Here is an 18,343-nt window from a genome sequence, read left to right on the forward strand (position 1 = left end):
ATAACTGTTTTTTTTTACAGTTATCTCGTTGAGACCCCGGTAATCGATGCAGGGTCGCAGGGTCTTGTCTTTTTTGTCCACAAAGAAAAATCCTGCTCCCGCCGGGGATGAAGATGGGCGAATGATCCTGGCTGCCAGTGATTCTTCCACGTACTCCTACATGGCCTTGTGTTCCGGCCCTGAAAGAGAGAACAACCTCCCTCGTGGGGGTGTGGTTCCAGGCAGCAAGTCAACAGCACAGTCATAAGGTCTGTGGGGTGGAAGGGATTTGGCCTTGGACTTGGAAAAAACGTCTTTAATATCCTGGTAACAGGTGGGTACTTGAGATAAATCAGGATTCCCAGATGGGGTCTGTGGATTGTCCTTAGAAACATAGCCCTGAACATCACATGGCGGCTTGAAACAGTTCCGGGCGCAATTGCTGCCCCATGACATAACCTGCCCAGAGGACCAGTCAATGTGGGGGTTATGTAATTTAAACCATGGGTTCCCTAAGATAAGGTCATGATTCATGGCGTCAAAAACATGAAAACTCATGCGTTCCGAGTGAGAATCAGGAAATGTCAATGTGAGTGTTTGGGTGCGGTGAGTGATCTTGCTCATAAAACTGCCGTCTGCAGCATAGGTGTTGCGGTGGTGTTTTATTTGAAAGGTTCTAAGGTGCATACGTCTAACGAGGATGGAGTTGAGTAAGTTTGCGTCAGAACCAGAGTCAATTAATACAGGTGTATGAATTTCTTGATCAGGAGAGCATAGTGTCACTTTAGGAAGAACCCGTGTAGGGTGTTCCTTAATGAAATTCAGAGTCACCTCTCCCGTGCCCTTGCTACCAGCAACTTTGACGTGACAGCTGTTCACGGAATGACCCAACTGACCGCAGTCGAAGCACCGCCCTTCCTTCAGCAGGCGTTGACATTCCTCAGGGGAGAGACGGAACCTGCCCAGTTGCATGGGTTCATCCGTGGGGAAGCTAGTCAGTGGGTTGAGAACGGAACGACCAGTCAGGTGGGAAATGACGAAAGCGACACACAGGTGATGAGAGGGGCTGGAGCTGTCAACTGATCACCACCTGGTGGTGTGCTGGCTCCGATGGTGCGGGAAGATGCCAGTCTGCAGGCCCAAATGTATTGTGAGGCTCTGCTCGGAACGTCTTGCAGAATCCCCTGTCAGAAGGAGTTTCAACTCCCATCTCCGTTAGAACTTTGCTGATGTTCCGGGGGTGCGGGGGACATCGAGTCCGAGTGGACCATGTTCCGCGCCTCCATTTCTGAGGTGGCCGACCGGAGCTGTGGCCGTAAGGTGGTCAGTGCCAGGCGGCAATCCCCGAACCCGTTGGTGGACACCAACGGTGAGGGATGCCGTCAGGCTGAAGAAGGGGTCCTATTAGGCCTTTTTGGCCTGTGGGACTCCTGAGGCAGCTGATGGGTTCCGGCTGGCCAAGTGGAATGCAGCTTTGGTGGTCGCTGAAGCAAAAACTCGGGTATGGGAGGAGTTCGGTGAGGACATGGAGAAAGACTTCCGGATGGCTTCAAGGAAATTCTGGTCCACCATCCGGCATATCAGGAGGGGGAAGCAGTGCACCATCAACATTGTCTATAGGGGGATGGGGCACTGCTGACCTCGACTCGGGACGTTGTGAGTCAGTGGGGAGAATACTTCGAAGACCTCCTCAATTCCACCGACACGCCTTCCCATGAGGAAGCAGAGTCTGGGGTCTCTGAGGCGGGCTCTCCTATCTCTGGGTTTGAGGTCACCGAGGTGGTTAAAAAGCTCCTCGGTGGCAAGGCCCCGGGGGTGGATGAGATTCTCCCGGAGTTCTTAAACGCTCTGGATGTTGTGGGGCTGTCCTGTTTGATAAGCCTCTGCAACATCATATGGACATCAGGGACAGTGCCTCTGGATTGGCAGACTGGGGTGGTGGTCCCCCCTTTTAAGAAGGGGGACCGGAGGGTGTGTTCCAACTCCAGGGGGAACTCCTCAGCCTCCCTGGTAAGGTCTATTCCGGGGTGCTGGAGAGGAGGGTCCGTCGGGAAGTCGAATCTCAGATCCAGGAGGAGCAGTGTGGTTTTTGTCCTGGCCGAGGAACAGTGGATTCATTCGCCCTTCCTCGTCTGTGGTTGGGGCCGGTTTCTTTTTTGTAGAAAAGAAAGACATCACTCTCCGCCCATGCATTGACTACCGTAGACTCAATGACATCACCATAAAGAACAAATCACCACTACCCCTCATTGACCCGTGATTCGAAACCCTCTGCGATGCCCAGATATTTACCAATTTGGACCTACGAAATGCCTACCACCTCATCCGTATCCAAGAGGGGGATGAATGGAAGACCACTTTCAATACCCCAATCTGACACTTATTATAATTGGTCATGCCATTCGGATTAACCAACGCCCCCGCAGTCTTTCCAGCATTCATCAACGACGTCCTCCGTGATATGTTAAACCGGTTCGTTTTTGTTTAACTGGACGACATCCTAATTTTCTCCCGCTCCCCAGAAGAACACCGCACTCATGTACGCCAAGTCCTCCAATGCCTCCTCTGTACGTCAAATGGGGAAAATGTGAATCCCACCTCTCCTCCGTACATTTTCTCGGCTACATTATTGCCAAATAACAATTGCAAACAGACCCTGCCAAAAACCAAGCAATCGCTGACTGGCCCATTCCCACCGAACTACAACGTTTCCTTGGATTCGTCAACTTCTACCGCCGCTTCATGCACAATTACAGCAAGGTCGCACTTCCCCTCACCAGCCTTACATCCACCAACTCCCCATTTCAGTGGATCCCGGCAGCATCCCAAACTAAAAAACCCTTTCCACCAGTGCTCCCATCCTACGCCACCCCGACCCCTCCCTCCAGTTCGTCGTGGAGGTTGACGCCTCGGACACTGGGGCAGGGCCGTCCTCTCGCAGCGGGACCCCACGTCCCAGAAACTTTGTCCCTGTGCCTTTTTCTCTCGTCACCTGTCCCCCGCAGAGAGGAATTATGACGTTGGCAACCGAGAGCTACTAGCCATCATATGGGCATTGGAGGAGTGGAGTCACTGGCTGGAGGGGACTGAGGTACCGTTTATATTCTGGACAGATCACAAGAACCTTTCTTACCTCCGTTCCGCCAAACGCCTTAACCCAAGACAAGCTCTTCCCAAGCCGCTTCAATTCCAACCTCTCCTTCCAACCTGGATCCTGCAACAGTAAACCTGACGCCCTATACCGCATGTTCTCACCACCCTCCAGCCCCTGCTGAACACGAGACTATCCTCCCTTCCTCCTGCTTTCGTTGGTGCTGCCTCATGGGAGATAGAACAAATTGTCAAACGCGCTCAACAACCCAAAGACCGGACCTCCTAATCGTCCTTTCATACCCGATTCCGCAGGCTCTGGTGTCCTTCAGTGGGCCCACAACTCCAAGTTCACGTGTCATCCCGGCATCACCCGCACAATTCACTTCATCCAGCAGCACTTCTGGTGGCCCAGCCTCCTGGAGCTCATTCTTCCCATTGATTGAGTACACCCACAACTCCCTCACCAGCTCCCCCACAGTTATGTCTCCGTTCATGGCCTGCTACGGTTTCCAACCTCCTTTGTTCAAGGAACAGGAGCATGCAGTGGCGGTGCGTTGACCATCCACGAACAGGATGTGAGACGTATGTTCAAACAACAAAAGATCAACAAAGCAACAGGCTCAGACCTTGTGTCCCCATTCTGCCTCAAAGTCTGTGGGGACCAGCTCGCTCCAGTCTTCACAGTGATTTTCAATAGATTTCTGGAACTGTGTGAAGTACCATCCTGTTTCAAACGCTCCACCATCATCCCATTCCCAAAGAAACCTGCAATCTCAGGTCTGGATGACTGAAGGCCTGTCACCCTGACATCTGTGGTCACGAAGTCCTTTGAACGCCCCATGCCGGACCACCTATAGAGCATCACAGGTCCCATGCTGGAGTCCCTGCAGTTTGCCTAGCGAGGAAAATGGTCTGTGGATGTCAACATGGGACTGCACTTCATCCGAGAACACCTCAACAGCACAGGGGCCTGCGCAATGATCCTCGGGACCTGAAGTGAGAGACCAACATCAACTCCATCCTCAAAAACGCCCAGCAGAGGATGTATGTCCTGGGGCTTCTGAGGAAGCACAGCCTACCACAGGAGCTGTTGAGGCAGTTCTACACAGCAGTCATCGAATCAGTCCTGTGTTCTTTTATCACAGTCTGGTTTGGTGCTGCCACAAAAAAGGACAAACTCCGACTGCAACGGACAATCAAAAATGTGCTATATGTGACACGAAGCGCATTCAAAGTTTTGCATTCAAAAGTTTTGACAATCAGCTGGTCTGCGGGTTGAATTTTTGTCATTTCTGTCCACTTGTGTTTGCTTTCTGTTGTATAAATCAATGTACAATGCAATGAAAATTTAGGATGGGTCTATTTTAATGTTTACAAAGAAGCGCAAAAAATGTCCTCTGCTTTCCCCACCTTCCACGGGACATCACAGTCAGTACAAATACTTTGTTACTGTAGTTATATTTAATTTTAACATATCAATATGATTCTATTCCTGGCAATCTTCACTTTTGCTATACTACATTTCCTCAATAATTTCTGTAATATTCCCCTAGCCATCCTCGTTACTCATTACAAAATAATATCTAAAGCTATTGTTCATTGCCATGGTGGCTGGTCAATAGAGGGCCTTCACTGATGGTGGCCACCACATTACTTTCATTGAAGACAAAAAATAAATACAAATATTTATAATAAAAAAATTCAAAATATATGTATATCTTTCTAGATGATCAAGGTAAATAGTATATAGGTAAAGATGAGGAAAGTTGTTTTGTTCATCTCAGGTGTCTGTATTCATCTCATTTGTCTGTATTCAATTGAATATAGTTTGCAAAGGATGTTCAAATCATTGTATTCTGTTATTATTTAGATTTTACACAACGTCCCTACTTCATTGAAATTGGGGTTTGTTATTTGATTATGCATTTCTGGTCTGGAACACAGAAATCTTCACCCATTAACTCTAATTTAAAATTTGACATGCACAGTCGCTCCTCTTCAATGGAATAGATTGGACCAAGGTGAGAAACAACATTCCAGTGCCCGAGATCGCCGACAACAGTTCTGTCACCACACCAGTTTTGTAATAATTTTTGGGGGGATATGCATACTGGTTAATTTCAAGTTTAACAAGTACAAGAAATGACTTGTTACAGTGCCACTTTCAGTTTTTTTTTACTTATTACAACAAAGGGAGTCGTTGTGCAACCGTGTTATTATAGTGGCATTCTTTTATTTTGAAGGCCAGCTCCAGGATTTCACACAGAGTCGTTGTTGCCTTCAGCTGTTCATAAAAGCTTACATTGTAGAATATGTCTTGCCATCTGTTGAACCCCTTCAAACACAATAAGACAGTATGGACTAAAATATTGTTTATTTAGAATAATATAAATACACAGTTTAAATTCACATAATAATTGGACTTATTTCATAAAAGTTAATGCGTGAAAGCAAGTACAATTCTGAAAAAGTTTATGTTACTCTATTTGACTTAAACTTGCACCCATAGTTGTTTTTCTGCACAATACAATCAATTAGATATGACCGAGTTTTTCTCTATGTGGTAGTTTTGAGTAGCTGAGAGACAGGGACAAATGAAAAACAATGTCATTTTTCTCAATACAGCTTGGTAATTGGTAATTATAACTTAATTTATTGGTAATTATAACTTAACCCACATGACTCTTGAGACAAAACTTTAATTTGTGTCACACGCTTTGTGGATATAGTACTAATTTAGAGTGTCCAAAACCTTCCTTCACATGTTTTCACATTGATACAGTCCATAGGAGGCCTAGTAATGATTAAATGGTGCAGTCTCCTTCAACTCATGGTACCCCTGGTGGTTTGGCTCTGCGAAGAGACAGAAAGGTAGTTAGGAGTAGGAATTACTACAATTCCATCTCTTCTACATTCACCAGTGGTTTGACAAATAGAGGTGATTCAGTATGGAATTGTGGAATACAATAAAGCAGAAAAACACAGACTAACAATTGTGCAGAACAATGATTCTTCATTAATTCACTTGTATATAATGTACATGTTTTTAGAACATTGATTGGTTATAAAGTTCACTTAATGATTTTCTGTACATCCCAAATGATGTAGGTGAAAATAGCCACTAGTAGAATGCGTTTGAGTGTGTAGATCAGTGTTACGGTACCAAAACTCATATTCTCCTCCACCATTGGCCTCTGTTCGTTGGAGTTTACAATTCGTCCCTGCGCCGCTCCCAGAATAGTCATGATATCCACAAGGTTGAACTTCCCTTCCTCTTTGGCTTCCTGCACCTCCTCTGCCAACTCCATTGCGGCCTCCTCCCTTTCTTCAATCTCCTCTTGGCTCAGCATTGCATTCAGTCCTTGTCCTGCTGTAGTCTGACCAACCATCGGCGGTGCCAGAGAGCACAAAGCCCTAACCTTCCCATATGACTTTAGGTGTGCAACATTGGCCCGCAGGAAGAGCAAGAGCACATTGAGATCATTCAGGGGACACCCTAGCCTGCGTTGGTTGAGAAGATCCAGGGCTGGAAGGACCTCATATACGGAGATGAAGGTGGTGTCCCAAACAAAGAGCCTAATGATACTGAACAGGACAATTGGTGCTAACAGAACATAGATGGCACCATTGGCTACACTTATCACCTGAAAGACCAACTGGCCGATCATTTTACATTGAACCAGCTCAGGAATCCAGTTCTGATCGCGTAGCATGCCGCTACGCACAAAACAGCTGAATTCATCCTGCAGGAAGGCGGACAGGTGGAAGTAGGCAAGATAAAGACAGGCAGCCGTCATGAAGGTCAGCAGGAGGAAGCCCCGCAGGAAAAGCATGCTCACGAGGAAATAGGAGTTTTTCTTGCACTGCATGTATCTCTCCAGGAGGGGGTACTCAAAGTATCGCTTCCTCTTGGCTCTGCACATAAACAAAAAGAGAAGAATATGAGCACCATCTGTATGTTCATTCAGCTGCAGATAATTCCTAGTGGGAACCAAGCACATTCTATATTTAACTTATAGGCGCTGCTTACCACATTAGCCACAGTAGGCCTCCATCAAGACCGTTCCCCCATATTTTCTGGAATCTTACCTTATCATTACACAGATGCATTTAATTTGGCAGGAACAGATGGCACTGTTGTTTCTGCCATGTTTCCATTTACGTTGTATCTATTTTGTTACTTAATTGAGTCAGTATTTTTTTTCTTTTGCCCCCAGTTCTTACAAAATGAATTACCAAAAGGATAAACATAAATCAATTGAATGTGCAAAACCAGAGACATACCTCATAATCAAGTAACTAATACATCAACTCCAACTCTTATCCCCCCCACCCCCACCCCGAATTGTATTTATTCAGTGTAATTGGTTAAGTATAAAAGACAATAGGACATAAAAACAGAAATTTTTAGAATGAACTAAAGCAGCAATTGGGAGTCCGTCTCGTATGGATGAATGGACATAAATACCACAGAAACACTGTATAATCTTAGAGAAGGTCTTCCGAGAAGACAAAGTCCTTATTTAACATATTTAACAAAGGGCCCAGGTAGTAATTTCTTACCTGTGCAGTTCTGCCTGAAATGTTAATGGGTTCTTGGTATTTTGCCGCAAATCCAGGATGCTCTGAGCCAATCGAACTGAGCGGTTATATGACTTGTCTAGTTCATCAATTATGAATAGCAGGTCTGAGCCGAGCGAAGGCACCACAAGCTGGCGCCAGATGAGAGCCGGCAGATACATTAACACTGCCATAGCCAGAAGAGAATATGGGAACATCTAAAGAGGAGTGACAGAGAAAACATGGAAGAAGAAAATTTACAATCCAATTTCTTTACAGTGTGTCACAGTACTTTTTGGTTAATTTGTGATTGTGCCATAAATGTCACAAAAAGGAACCGGTTTTTCTACCAACAAAACAATCAGCTTCCTATTTAAAGGGACATGTGAAGTATAATACTCACTTTGGTCTACAAACTAAAAACCCTCTACAAACGGTATGCTCAAATCAAATGAATTTCACTCACTTTATGTACCCAAAGGGAGCGCTCCTCAAAGTTCCCATTGCTATCAAACTCGTGATGCATGAGGGAATCCCAGCAGTATGTATCCACATAGCTGGCCTGCTTCATTGTGAAATTGCTGGGAGGAAAACAGCTAATCTGTGGGCCTGCGAAAAAAGCAACATTATCAGTACCATGATCTGGTAATAAAATATGAGCCATTTGAGACACATTTTAACCTTACTTCAATAAAATGCCTTCAAGCAAACCTTAACTTGAGGTATTTTATACACAACGCTCACACCCGATGCACAACCACAAATTAACTGTAATGTGTTATCCTTTGTAATATTGTCATTCACCGACCACAGGGTCCTATTTCAGCAGCAAATTACCCTTGATCTAAAATAATAATTTCATTGTAAATATTTGGATGAGTCAAATTAATTCTAATGACTTGAACCAACCAGCAAAACATTGTTGTCCAGTCTAAAGTTTGCAGTTTAAATTATTCTTGGTTCACATGTGCACCTGACCAGAGTACAAGTACTTAGCAAGAAATGGTGTAGGGATTGGGCGAGAACATGACGACTGCACCGGATCCCAACAAGGGATAGATAGCTAGGATAGGCTCCAGCACACACGCGACCCTTGTGAGGATAAGGGGAACGGATGATGAGATGAGATGAAAACAATTAGTCTCTGACTGTGTTTGGGACTGAGTTCTGATTTGAGAGGGCAGCAGGTTACTATCAGCAGAGAGGAGGGTTCGTTGGTGTGCCAATGGAAGAGCTCAGTTTGGTAAATTGTAGACAGGTTATGGAGGGCCTTGTAGGTCAGGAGGAGGATTTGTCAACAATTCAAAAGTTAGCCTCCTTTGGGGTTGTCATTATAGCCAGTATACTGGCAGTACATGCTATATATATATATAGCACGGGGGCCGACTGGTTAGAGCGTCAGCCTCACAGTTCTGAGGACCCGGGTTCAATCCCCGGCGCCGCCTGTGTAGAGTTTGCATGTTCTCCCCGGGCGCTCGGGTTTCCTCCCACATCCCAAAAACATGCATTAATTGGTGACTCTAAATTGCCCGTAGGTGTGACTGTGAGTGTGAATGGTTGTTTGTTTGTATGTGCTCTGCGATTGGCTGGCAACCAGTTCAGGGTGTACCCCGCCTCCTGCCCGATGACAGCTGAGATAGGCTCCAGCACGCCCGCAACCTGAGTGAGGAGAAGCGGCTCAGACAATGGATGGATGGATATATATATATATATATATATATATATATATATATATATATATATATACAGTGGGTACGGAAAGTATTCAGACCCCTTACATTTTTCACCATTTGATATATTGCAGCCATTTGCTAAAATCATTTAAGTTCATTTTTTCCTCATTAATGTACACACAGCACCCCATATTGACAGAAAAAACGGAATTGTTGAATTTATTGCAGATTTATTAAAAAAAGAAAACTATCACGCAGCCATAAGTATTCACTATTTAGTAGAAGCACCCTTTTGAGCTAATACAGCCAGTCTTTTTGGGAATGATGCAACAAGTTTTTCACACCTGGATTTGGGGATCCTCTGCCATTCCTCTTTGCAGATCCTCTCCAGCTCTGTCAGGTTGGGGGGTGAACAGCCATTTTCAGGTCTCTCCAGAGATGCTCAGTTGGGTTTAAGTCAGGGCTCTGGCTCGGCCATTCAAGAACAGTCACGGAGTTTTTCTGAAACCACTCCTTTGTTATTTCAGCTGTGTGCTTAGGGTCATTGTCTTGTTGGAAGGTGAACCTTCGGCACCCAGTCTGAGGTCCTGAGCACTCTGTAGAAGGTTTTCGTCCAGGATATCCCTGTACTTGGCCGCATTCATTATTCCTTCAATTGCAACCAGTCGTCCTGTCCCTGCAGCTGAAAAACACCCCCACAGTATGATGCTGCTACCACCATATTCATATAGGTGATGAGCAGTGCCTGGTTTTCTCCACACATACCACTTAGAATTAAAGCCAAAAAGTTGTATCTTGGTCTAATCAGACCAGAGAATCTTATTTCTCACCATCTTGGAGTCCTTCAGGTGTTTTTTTTTAGCAAACTCCATGCTTTTCATGTGTCTTGCACTGAGGAGAGGCTTCCGTCTGGCCACTCTGCCATAAAGACCCGACTGGTGGAGGGCTGCAGTTATGATTGACTTTCTAGAACTTTTGCCCATCCCCCGACTGCATCTCTGGAGCTCAGCCACAGTGATCTTTGGGTTCTTCTTTACCTCTCTCACCAAGGCTCTTCTCCCCCATCGCTCAGTTTGGCCAGACGGCCAGCTCTAGGAAGGGTTCTGGTCACCCCAAAAGTCTTCCATTTAAGGATTATGGAGGCCACTGCGCTCTTAGGAACATTAAGTGCAGCAGAAATTTTTTTGTCACCTTGGCCAGATCTGTGCCTTGCCACAATTCTGTCTCTGAGCTCTTCAGGCAGTTCCTTTGACCTCATTATTCTCATTTGATCTGACATGCACTATAAGCTGTAAGGTCTTATATAGACAGGTGTGTGGCTTTCCTAATCAAGTCCAATCAGTATAATCAAACACAGCTGGACTCCAATGAAGGTGTCGAACCATCTCAAGGATGATCAGAAGAAATGGACAGCACCCGAATTAAATATATGAATGTCACAGCAAAGGGTCTGAATACTGATGGCTATGTGATATTTCAGTTTTTCTTTTTTGATTAATCTGCAGAAATTTCAACAATTCTGTTTTTTTTTCTGTCAATACGGGGTGCTGTGTCAAATTTAATGAGGAAAAAATTAACTTAAATGATTTTAGCAAAGGCTGCAATATAACAAAGAGTGAACAATTTAAGGGCGGTAATACTTTCCGTACCCACTGTATATACAGTGGTGGGCAGTACATTTCGGACTTGAGCCTTCAGTGAGGACTTAACACCTCTTAAAACACCACTATCACGTTGCCAAATAATATAAAAAAAAACAAAACACACAACATAACAATTAGGGCTGTACGATATTGGAAAAAAAATTACATTGCGATTTTTTTAAACCTGCGATATATATTGTGACGTGAAATAATACAGGATCAGTGTTGGGAAAGTTTGTTTTCTACGCAAATTAGTTCAAAATTCTGTTCACTGTTCAAAGTTCAGACTTCATTTTTTTCAACATGTTGCTGATGGGTGGCACGGTGGGCGACTGGTTAGCATATCTGCCTCTTAGCTCTGAGGACCGGGGTTCAAATCCCGGCCCCGGCTGTGTGGAGTTTGCATGTTCTCCCCGGGCCTGCGTGAGTTTTCGCCGGGTACTCCGGTTTCCTCCCACAAACAAAAACATGCGTGGTGGGTTGATTGAAGACTCTAAATTGCCTGTAGGTGTGAATGTGAGCGGGAATGGTTGTTTGTTTATATGTGGGCTGCAATTGGCTGGCGACCAGTTCAGGGTGTACCTTACCTCCCGCCCGAAGATAGCTGGGATAGGCTCCAGCACGCCCGCGACCCTAGTGAGGCTAAGCGGTACAGAAAATGGATGGCTGGATGTTGCTGATGGGCTATTACCCCCAAAATACTGGCATTTCATTTTCCCATTGTTGCCCCCCATTCAATCCACCCAAGTAGCCAGCTGCAACCTTCACCCTACAATCTCAAAAACATGAGGAGAAATGTGTTGCTTGAATGGTATATATTTTTTTTAATTTATGAAGAATTATTACAAAAACAGGACTTTTGTCATTAATGTGCAAACAAAACACGCAACACAGTATGACAGCAACAATGGTGAAAGTACATTGATAATTTTGCATTCCTAGCAGCTCTGGCTCACTATATTAACAAAATATTTTATCTTATCTACTCTTGTATTACAAAAAAAATGAATTCCATATTATCGTTATGCGATCGTAGTGTTTTAACTAAAGCATTCTGATATAAAAAAAAAAATACTTTCCAAGTATTACATTTTTACTTGGGGCATGGTGGCCGACTGGTTAACACATCTAACTCACAATTCTGAGGACCCAAATCTGGCCTCGTCTGTATGGAGTTTGCATGTTTTCCCTGTGCCTGCGGGGGCTTCCTCTGGGTACTCAGGTTTCCTCCCACGTCCCCAAAACATGCATGGTAGATTAACTGAAGACATTAAATTGCCCGTCGGCATGAATGTATGTGCAAATGTCTGGGATAGGCTCCAGCACGCTCACGACCCTAGTGAGGATAGGCGGCACGTAAAATGGATGGATGGAAACATTTTTACAATTATGTACTGTGGTACAAAAGAACCAATTCGGTCCCATTTACACATTGTCCTTGAACCCACCTTGCACACTCACGCAGCTGTGGCGTGCCATCCTAGTTTCTTTCTGAAGAGCGAAATATGAAATGCAGCAGTTGCACATTGTTTCCTGTGTTCTCTTTCATGCTTATAATACAATGAGATAAGTATACAACAATATGGGCTGCTTCTTGTGTTGTTTCGAGCGTTATCATTTACCATAACGTTGGGGCTAATCTTATTAGCATGTCCAAACAGGTCCCTCGGCTGGTCACTTCTTAACATTGCAGTTGATTCACTGTACAGTGGAACCTCGATAAAACGGACCACGCTATAACGGATATGGGATAAAATAGACTGTCAGGACCGAACAATGTGTCCATGTTTTCACATAAACTGCTGTTGACAAAGTCTGTTCATTCCAGAATTGGCCACTGTTGTTTACCGGCGCTGTGGCGCCATGTATGTAGGCAGAGAATAGGACAGATGAATTTCCGGGTCACAGATATACAATATGACTTAGCTCCAGCCAGCAGAGTAGTCCGTGCCTCCAGTATGTCGTGGTCATGTTTAATGTCTCAACATTCCATCAAAGGCAATGCATTGACATATGGTGGCCATGTTGAATGTGACGACGTTTCCAGGCATTGTATTGACGTGATGGCAATGATGGCAGGAGTTCTATCTGCTCTCGAACAGAGTTCTACACAGAGAGAGAGCAGCATTTCATGGGCGGCGTTTGTTTTTTTAAACCGATAGCTCTGGAGCCGTACTGCAGTCTGGAACATGCTATTTTTGCCACAGTAAAAGTTTTTTGTCAAGCCGTTCACCATCTATGCCTATGGCATCTCATCTTACCCAATTGTGGAAATAGAAATCACACTTATTTCTCATGGCTCTTGAAAGGGACCCACCCAACCCTACAACAACAAGCACACCAGCGTGGTAAATATTATATATATATATATATATATATATATATATATATATATATATATACACACACACACACACAGACACACGCACACATTGTATATAAAAAGTCAACAGACCCCTGCAGAGAGCTACCACAACATTAGAGGGATCTCATTATTCAAAGGTGTCAGTCAGGACTCAGAGAAGGTTAAAAATAATTTCCAATGCATTAAATATAGCATGGAACACAGTGAAGACTGTCATCTTCAAGTGGAGAAAATATGGCATACCAATACTACTAATAATAATAATACCGTACTGTACATCCCTCCAACATTGATGAAAAGACAAGAAGAAAAGTCAGGTTGGCCAACAGCAGCATTTCTTCTGCAGGAATTTCTGTCAAGTACAGGCTGTTTCGTACATATGACAACAATCTCCTGTCTTCTTATGTCCGGGCTATTGGTCAAAGAAGAACATCCAAGCCCAACTTCAGTACATTGTGCAAAACCAATGTACTGTAACTTCAGTACATTGTGCAAAAACACACAAATCTCTCAAACACATGTTGGTAAAATGTGTTCTGATCCAATGAAACTATAAACCCGTAATTTATTTTTTGCACAATGACCAGGCATAACAACAAAGCTAAGTAGACTTAATATTTACTGTATCCTTTTCAGCACATCATCCATCCATCCATTTTCTGAGCCGCTTCTCCTCACTAGGGTTGCGGGCGTGCTGGAGCCTTTCCCAGCTGTCATCGGGGTACACCCTGGACTGGTTGCCAGCCAATCGCAGGGCACATAAAAACAAACAACCATCTGCACTCACATTCACACCTACAGGTAATTTAGAGTCTCCAATTAATGCATGTTTTTGGGATGTGTGAGGAAACCACAGTGCCCGGAGAAAACCCACGCAGGCACGAGGAGAACATGCAAACTCCACACAGGTGGGGCCGGGGATTGAACCCGGATCCTCAGAACTGTGAGGCTGACGCTCTAACCAGTCGGCCACCGTGCCACCTTCAGGACATCAAACCCACACTTCGTATTTTTTCCACAGTCATATTAGGTTAAATACAGATTATGTTCATATTTGAATTACATACCGTGTACATATAATCATGAACCAGACACTCAATTATTCTAATAATTCAATGAAACAAATTATGAAATTATATCCAAAATACAATTAGTGTTTTATTTAAGCATGACACATTTTTTGTTAAGAAAACATGGAATAATTTTTTAAAATGTTGTTTACTGTATGCTTTATTCAGTGCATTATTTTAAAAACCGTGTGTGTGTGACTACTTCCCAAAATAGCGCTTCTCCACCTTGGACTTACTTGATTTTCACACAACCACATAAGTTAAACAACACACACACGCATCTTCCATTTCCCAAGTCTACTCCACCCTTAAACAGAAACTAGGGAGGGAACGCACCAAGGCTGTGCCCCACCTACACTGGCTGAGCCTCACAAACAGAAACATAGGGTTTCTATTTTTGAAATGCAGCCTCTATATCTGCTCAGTAGGAACACACTCTCTAATTAAATCTTAGGACGTCAGCTAGTCGAGCTCAATAGAGGCAAACATAAGGTCCACATTCTGTGTGCAATATGTTTGTAATTTGAGCAACATTTTCCAATATACCTGAACATGCGCTTGATAAAATCACGATAACTGTGAAACATACAAATATATGCAGTGCATGGATGAATGCTTGGATATATGTACATTTTCCATTGGCAATTAACCTCTTGAAATGGAATTCATTATGTACTTGTATTTGTCCTCGAGAACTCAAGTTCTTGCATCATACATTTTTGCACTGGATACTTTGGTACAACTGGCTGCTAACTAGGAGGAAACGTTCCACTTTGCGACCGGCTCATACATCATTCCTCCAGTGAAGTGACGCTCAAATATCCAATACAGAAGTAGACAATAATCAAACACAATACAGAAAGTCAGTCCCATCCTATTGTATGAGGGGGAGTCAAAAAGTTATGATCCCAGTTTTCCTCTAGCTTTATTTAATGCAATGGAAAGGCAATACAGTATATGCATAGAAACAAACCCCAAAACGTGGTGAATTTCTATTGTTACTTTTCAATACAATCTCCCTTTTTCTCAACACCGACTGTCCATCGATGAACAAGGGTATGTATGGCAGTCTGGTAAAATTCAGTAGGCTGCACTTTTAAACAGTTTTTTAAAGTTTACACCGATCTGATCGGCCTGATCGGTATCGGCCGATATTTAGCATTTTATGCTGATCAGCTTTAATGTCATAATTCGCCGACCCGATCAATGACGTCATTGATCGGTTCTGCAAAAGACATTTACTCCGCGTCGCCATCGTGTACAGTATATTTGAATACAAAAGCGAGTTTATTATTATATGGATGGATGGATGGATAAATAATGTATGTTCGTCTATTTATGACAGTGAGGCATGGTGACAGACAGAACAAATGAATGGTCTTCTATTAGATGGCAGGAAGTAAATACAGTAATTAATGTATCCACTTTTTTTTAGGCATCAGCCTATCTAAGCTGCCTTCGGGCTAGAGGTGAGGAACTTAACTGGTTGCCAGACAATCGCAGGGCACATATAGACAAACAACTATTCACACTCACATTCACACCGTCGGACAATTTAGTTTTCAATCAACCTACCATCAGTGTTGGGGAGATTACTTTGTAAATGTAGTTGGTTACAATTACAATTTACCCTGTTAAAAATGTAATGGTAGTGTAACTATTTTAATTACTTTCTCAAAGTAATTGAACTAATTACATTTGATTACATTTTGATTACTTTTCTTAATTTTGAAAGAATACATCAACAGGACACTCGGATGTTTGAAAACAAATGATTAAAACCACAGATCATTATTTTGGAAATAATGAAATCATACTGTCCACCACATGGTTGTCTGCTCTGCCTTTGTCTTCTCAATGTTGCTCCCCACCACCAGAGTCATCTTACACACCATGATCCTATGCTCTCTAGCCGCCTTCTCCCCTACCATTACCTGACAGTCAGTAGCCTTCTTCAGATAACATTGTCTGCACAAGATGTAATCCACCTGCGTGCTTCTACCTCCGCTCTTGTAGGTCACCCTATGTTCTTGCCCCTTCTGAAAGAAAGTGTTCACTACAGCCATTTCCATCCTTTTTGCAAAGTCTACCACCATCTGTCCCTCCAGGTTCCTTTCCTGGATGCCAAGCTTAGGCTTCTTCATTTAGTAGAAGCACCCTTTTGAGCTAATACAGCCAGTCTTTTTGGGAATGATGCAACAAGTTTTTCACACCTGGATTTGGGGATCCTCTGCCATTCCTCTTTGTAGATCCTCTCCAGCTCTGTCAGGTTGGGGGGTGAACATTGGTGGACACCCATTTTCAGGTCTCTCCAGAGATGCTCAGTTGGGTTTATGTCAGGGCTCTGTCTGGGCTATTCAAGAACAGTCACGGAGTTGTTCTGAAGCCACTCCTTTGTTATTTTAGCTGTGTGCTTAGGGTCATTGTCTTGTTGGAAGGTGAACCTACGGGCCAGTCTGAGGTCCTGAGCACTCTGGAGAAGGGTTTCGTCCAGATATCCCTGTACTTGGCCGCATTCATCTTTTCTTGGATTGCGACCAGTGTCCCTGTCCCTGCAACTGTAAAACACCACCACAGCAAAATGCTGCCACCACCATGCTTCACTGTTGGGACTGTATTGGACAGGTGATGAGCAGTTCCTGGTTTTTGCCACACATGCCACTTAAAAAGTCAAGCAGAGCGCTCATCACACAACAACATTTATAGATGTTGGAACTCGGTGCACACATAAGGCGCGCCGCATTATAAGGCGCCCCGTCCATTTTGGACTTTATGGTCGTGAAAATACGGTAATTAAATCTACAAGGGAAAACTAAAGGGTAAACTGTGCAGAGGGATTTTACTACAAAGGGTAAACATTCGTACAGAAGGCTGAACTCAGGACATAAGGGTGGGACATGAGGATGTGCGGTGAGAGATGCGATAGCTGGGAATTTCTGTGCTCGCTAGTATAAACCCAATTATGCACCCATTTGTACTTGGTAATCAGCAAGTTGTACTCATATTTCGCAGGAAAGGATTTAGGTAGGTGGGTTGATCCTCCCGATGGCTGGGCAAGGGCGCCGACAGGTTGATTTGAAGACAAAGGAGGATAAAGAAAAAAGGTGACGCAAAAGAGCCAGTGGCCAAATCGCTTGGGTGACGTTGTTCGTCACATGCTCAGAGAAAACTTGCGCCGCAAATCTTTCCTGCCAGGATTCCTGTCAGTGGTGACTCACCCGCACACACAAGTTTAGTTTTGGGGAGCTGGTAGAATAACTCTGCCGTCCGTGATCGTCGGCGCGGCAGGGAAGCTTCCTGGCTGGGAGCCAGTGTCTTCAGCAGAGCAGGAGAACAAGCGGCAGAGAACAAAAAGCTTCACTCTTTTGTACCAAGGAATTGCATTGTCACACACACCATGGTTAATCTATGCAATGAGCGTTTCAACTTTTTTTGGTGGCTAAGAACACTTAATGTCCATTCTGTAACATGTCCATGTTATTTGAGGTAAAAACAATCAACTATTCGGTTGATAAAAAGATTGGGCAGGGTGACCTGAAAGACATTTGAAAAGAGGGTTTCCCAAATTCTGGGTCATTAAATCAGTTTGCAGAAAAAGGTCTTTGTTGGAGAAACCATTCAGAATAGCTGTGGGAGGACTGTTAATTAGTTTATGGTCCAGTTGATGAGAAAACCAGGTTTCCTGTATCCTGGGGAAACAGACTTGCTCGTTGAGGGTCAGAGGAGAAGTATGCAGAAGGTATCAGTTGTTGGGGTTTGCCGTTGACAACCATGCCATGGGCATATTTGCTACAGTATTATGGCCCCAACCATGCTCACTGGAACGCTCAGAAGGTTAGATAGGTGCCTGTAACCAATGCCACCGTTATGTTTTGCAACAATTACTTAGCTATGGTCTTGAGACAGCTCTCTGTTCTTACCCATTATGAGATGTGTCTTGACTCACACCTTGGCAATGAG

The 18,343-nt window shown here is 44.0% G+C and overlaps 1 protein-coding gene across 1 annotated transcript in view; it reads right to left on the reverse strand.

Annotated features, from left to right (window-relative positions):
- Nucleotides 1-5,837: 5,837 nt before the first annotated feature.
- Nucleotides 5,838-18,343, reverse strand: part of LOC133416356 (uncharacterized) — a 230,118-nt gene continuing 217,612 nt past the window's right edge. Inside the window, exons 15-18 of the mRNA XM_061703209.1 lie at nt 8,099-8,241; nt 7,636-7,850; nt 6,236-6,987; nt 5,838-5,925 (exon numbers count right to left, since the gene is read on the reverse strand). Coding sequence (XP_061559193.1) covers nt 5,867-5,925; nt 6,236-6,987; nt 7,636-7,850; nt 8,099-8,241 — 1,169 coding nt within the window. The 3' untranslated portion in view covers nt 5,838-5,866. The remainder of the gene's footprint in view (nt 5,926-6,235; nt 6,988-7,635; nt 7,851-8,098; nt 8,242-18,343) is intronic.

Source organism: Phycodurus eques, chromosome 17 (assembly GCF_024500275.1).
Source record: "Phycodurus eques isolate BA_2022a chromosome 17, UOR_Pequ_1.1, whole genome shotgun sequence".
In the NCBI taxonomy this organism is placed as follows: domain Eukaryota; kingdom Metazoa; phylum Chordata; class Actinopteri; order Syngnathiformes; family Syngnathidae; genus Phycodurus; species Phycodurus eques.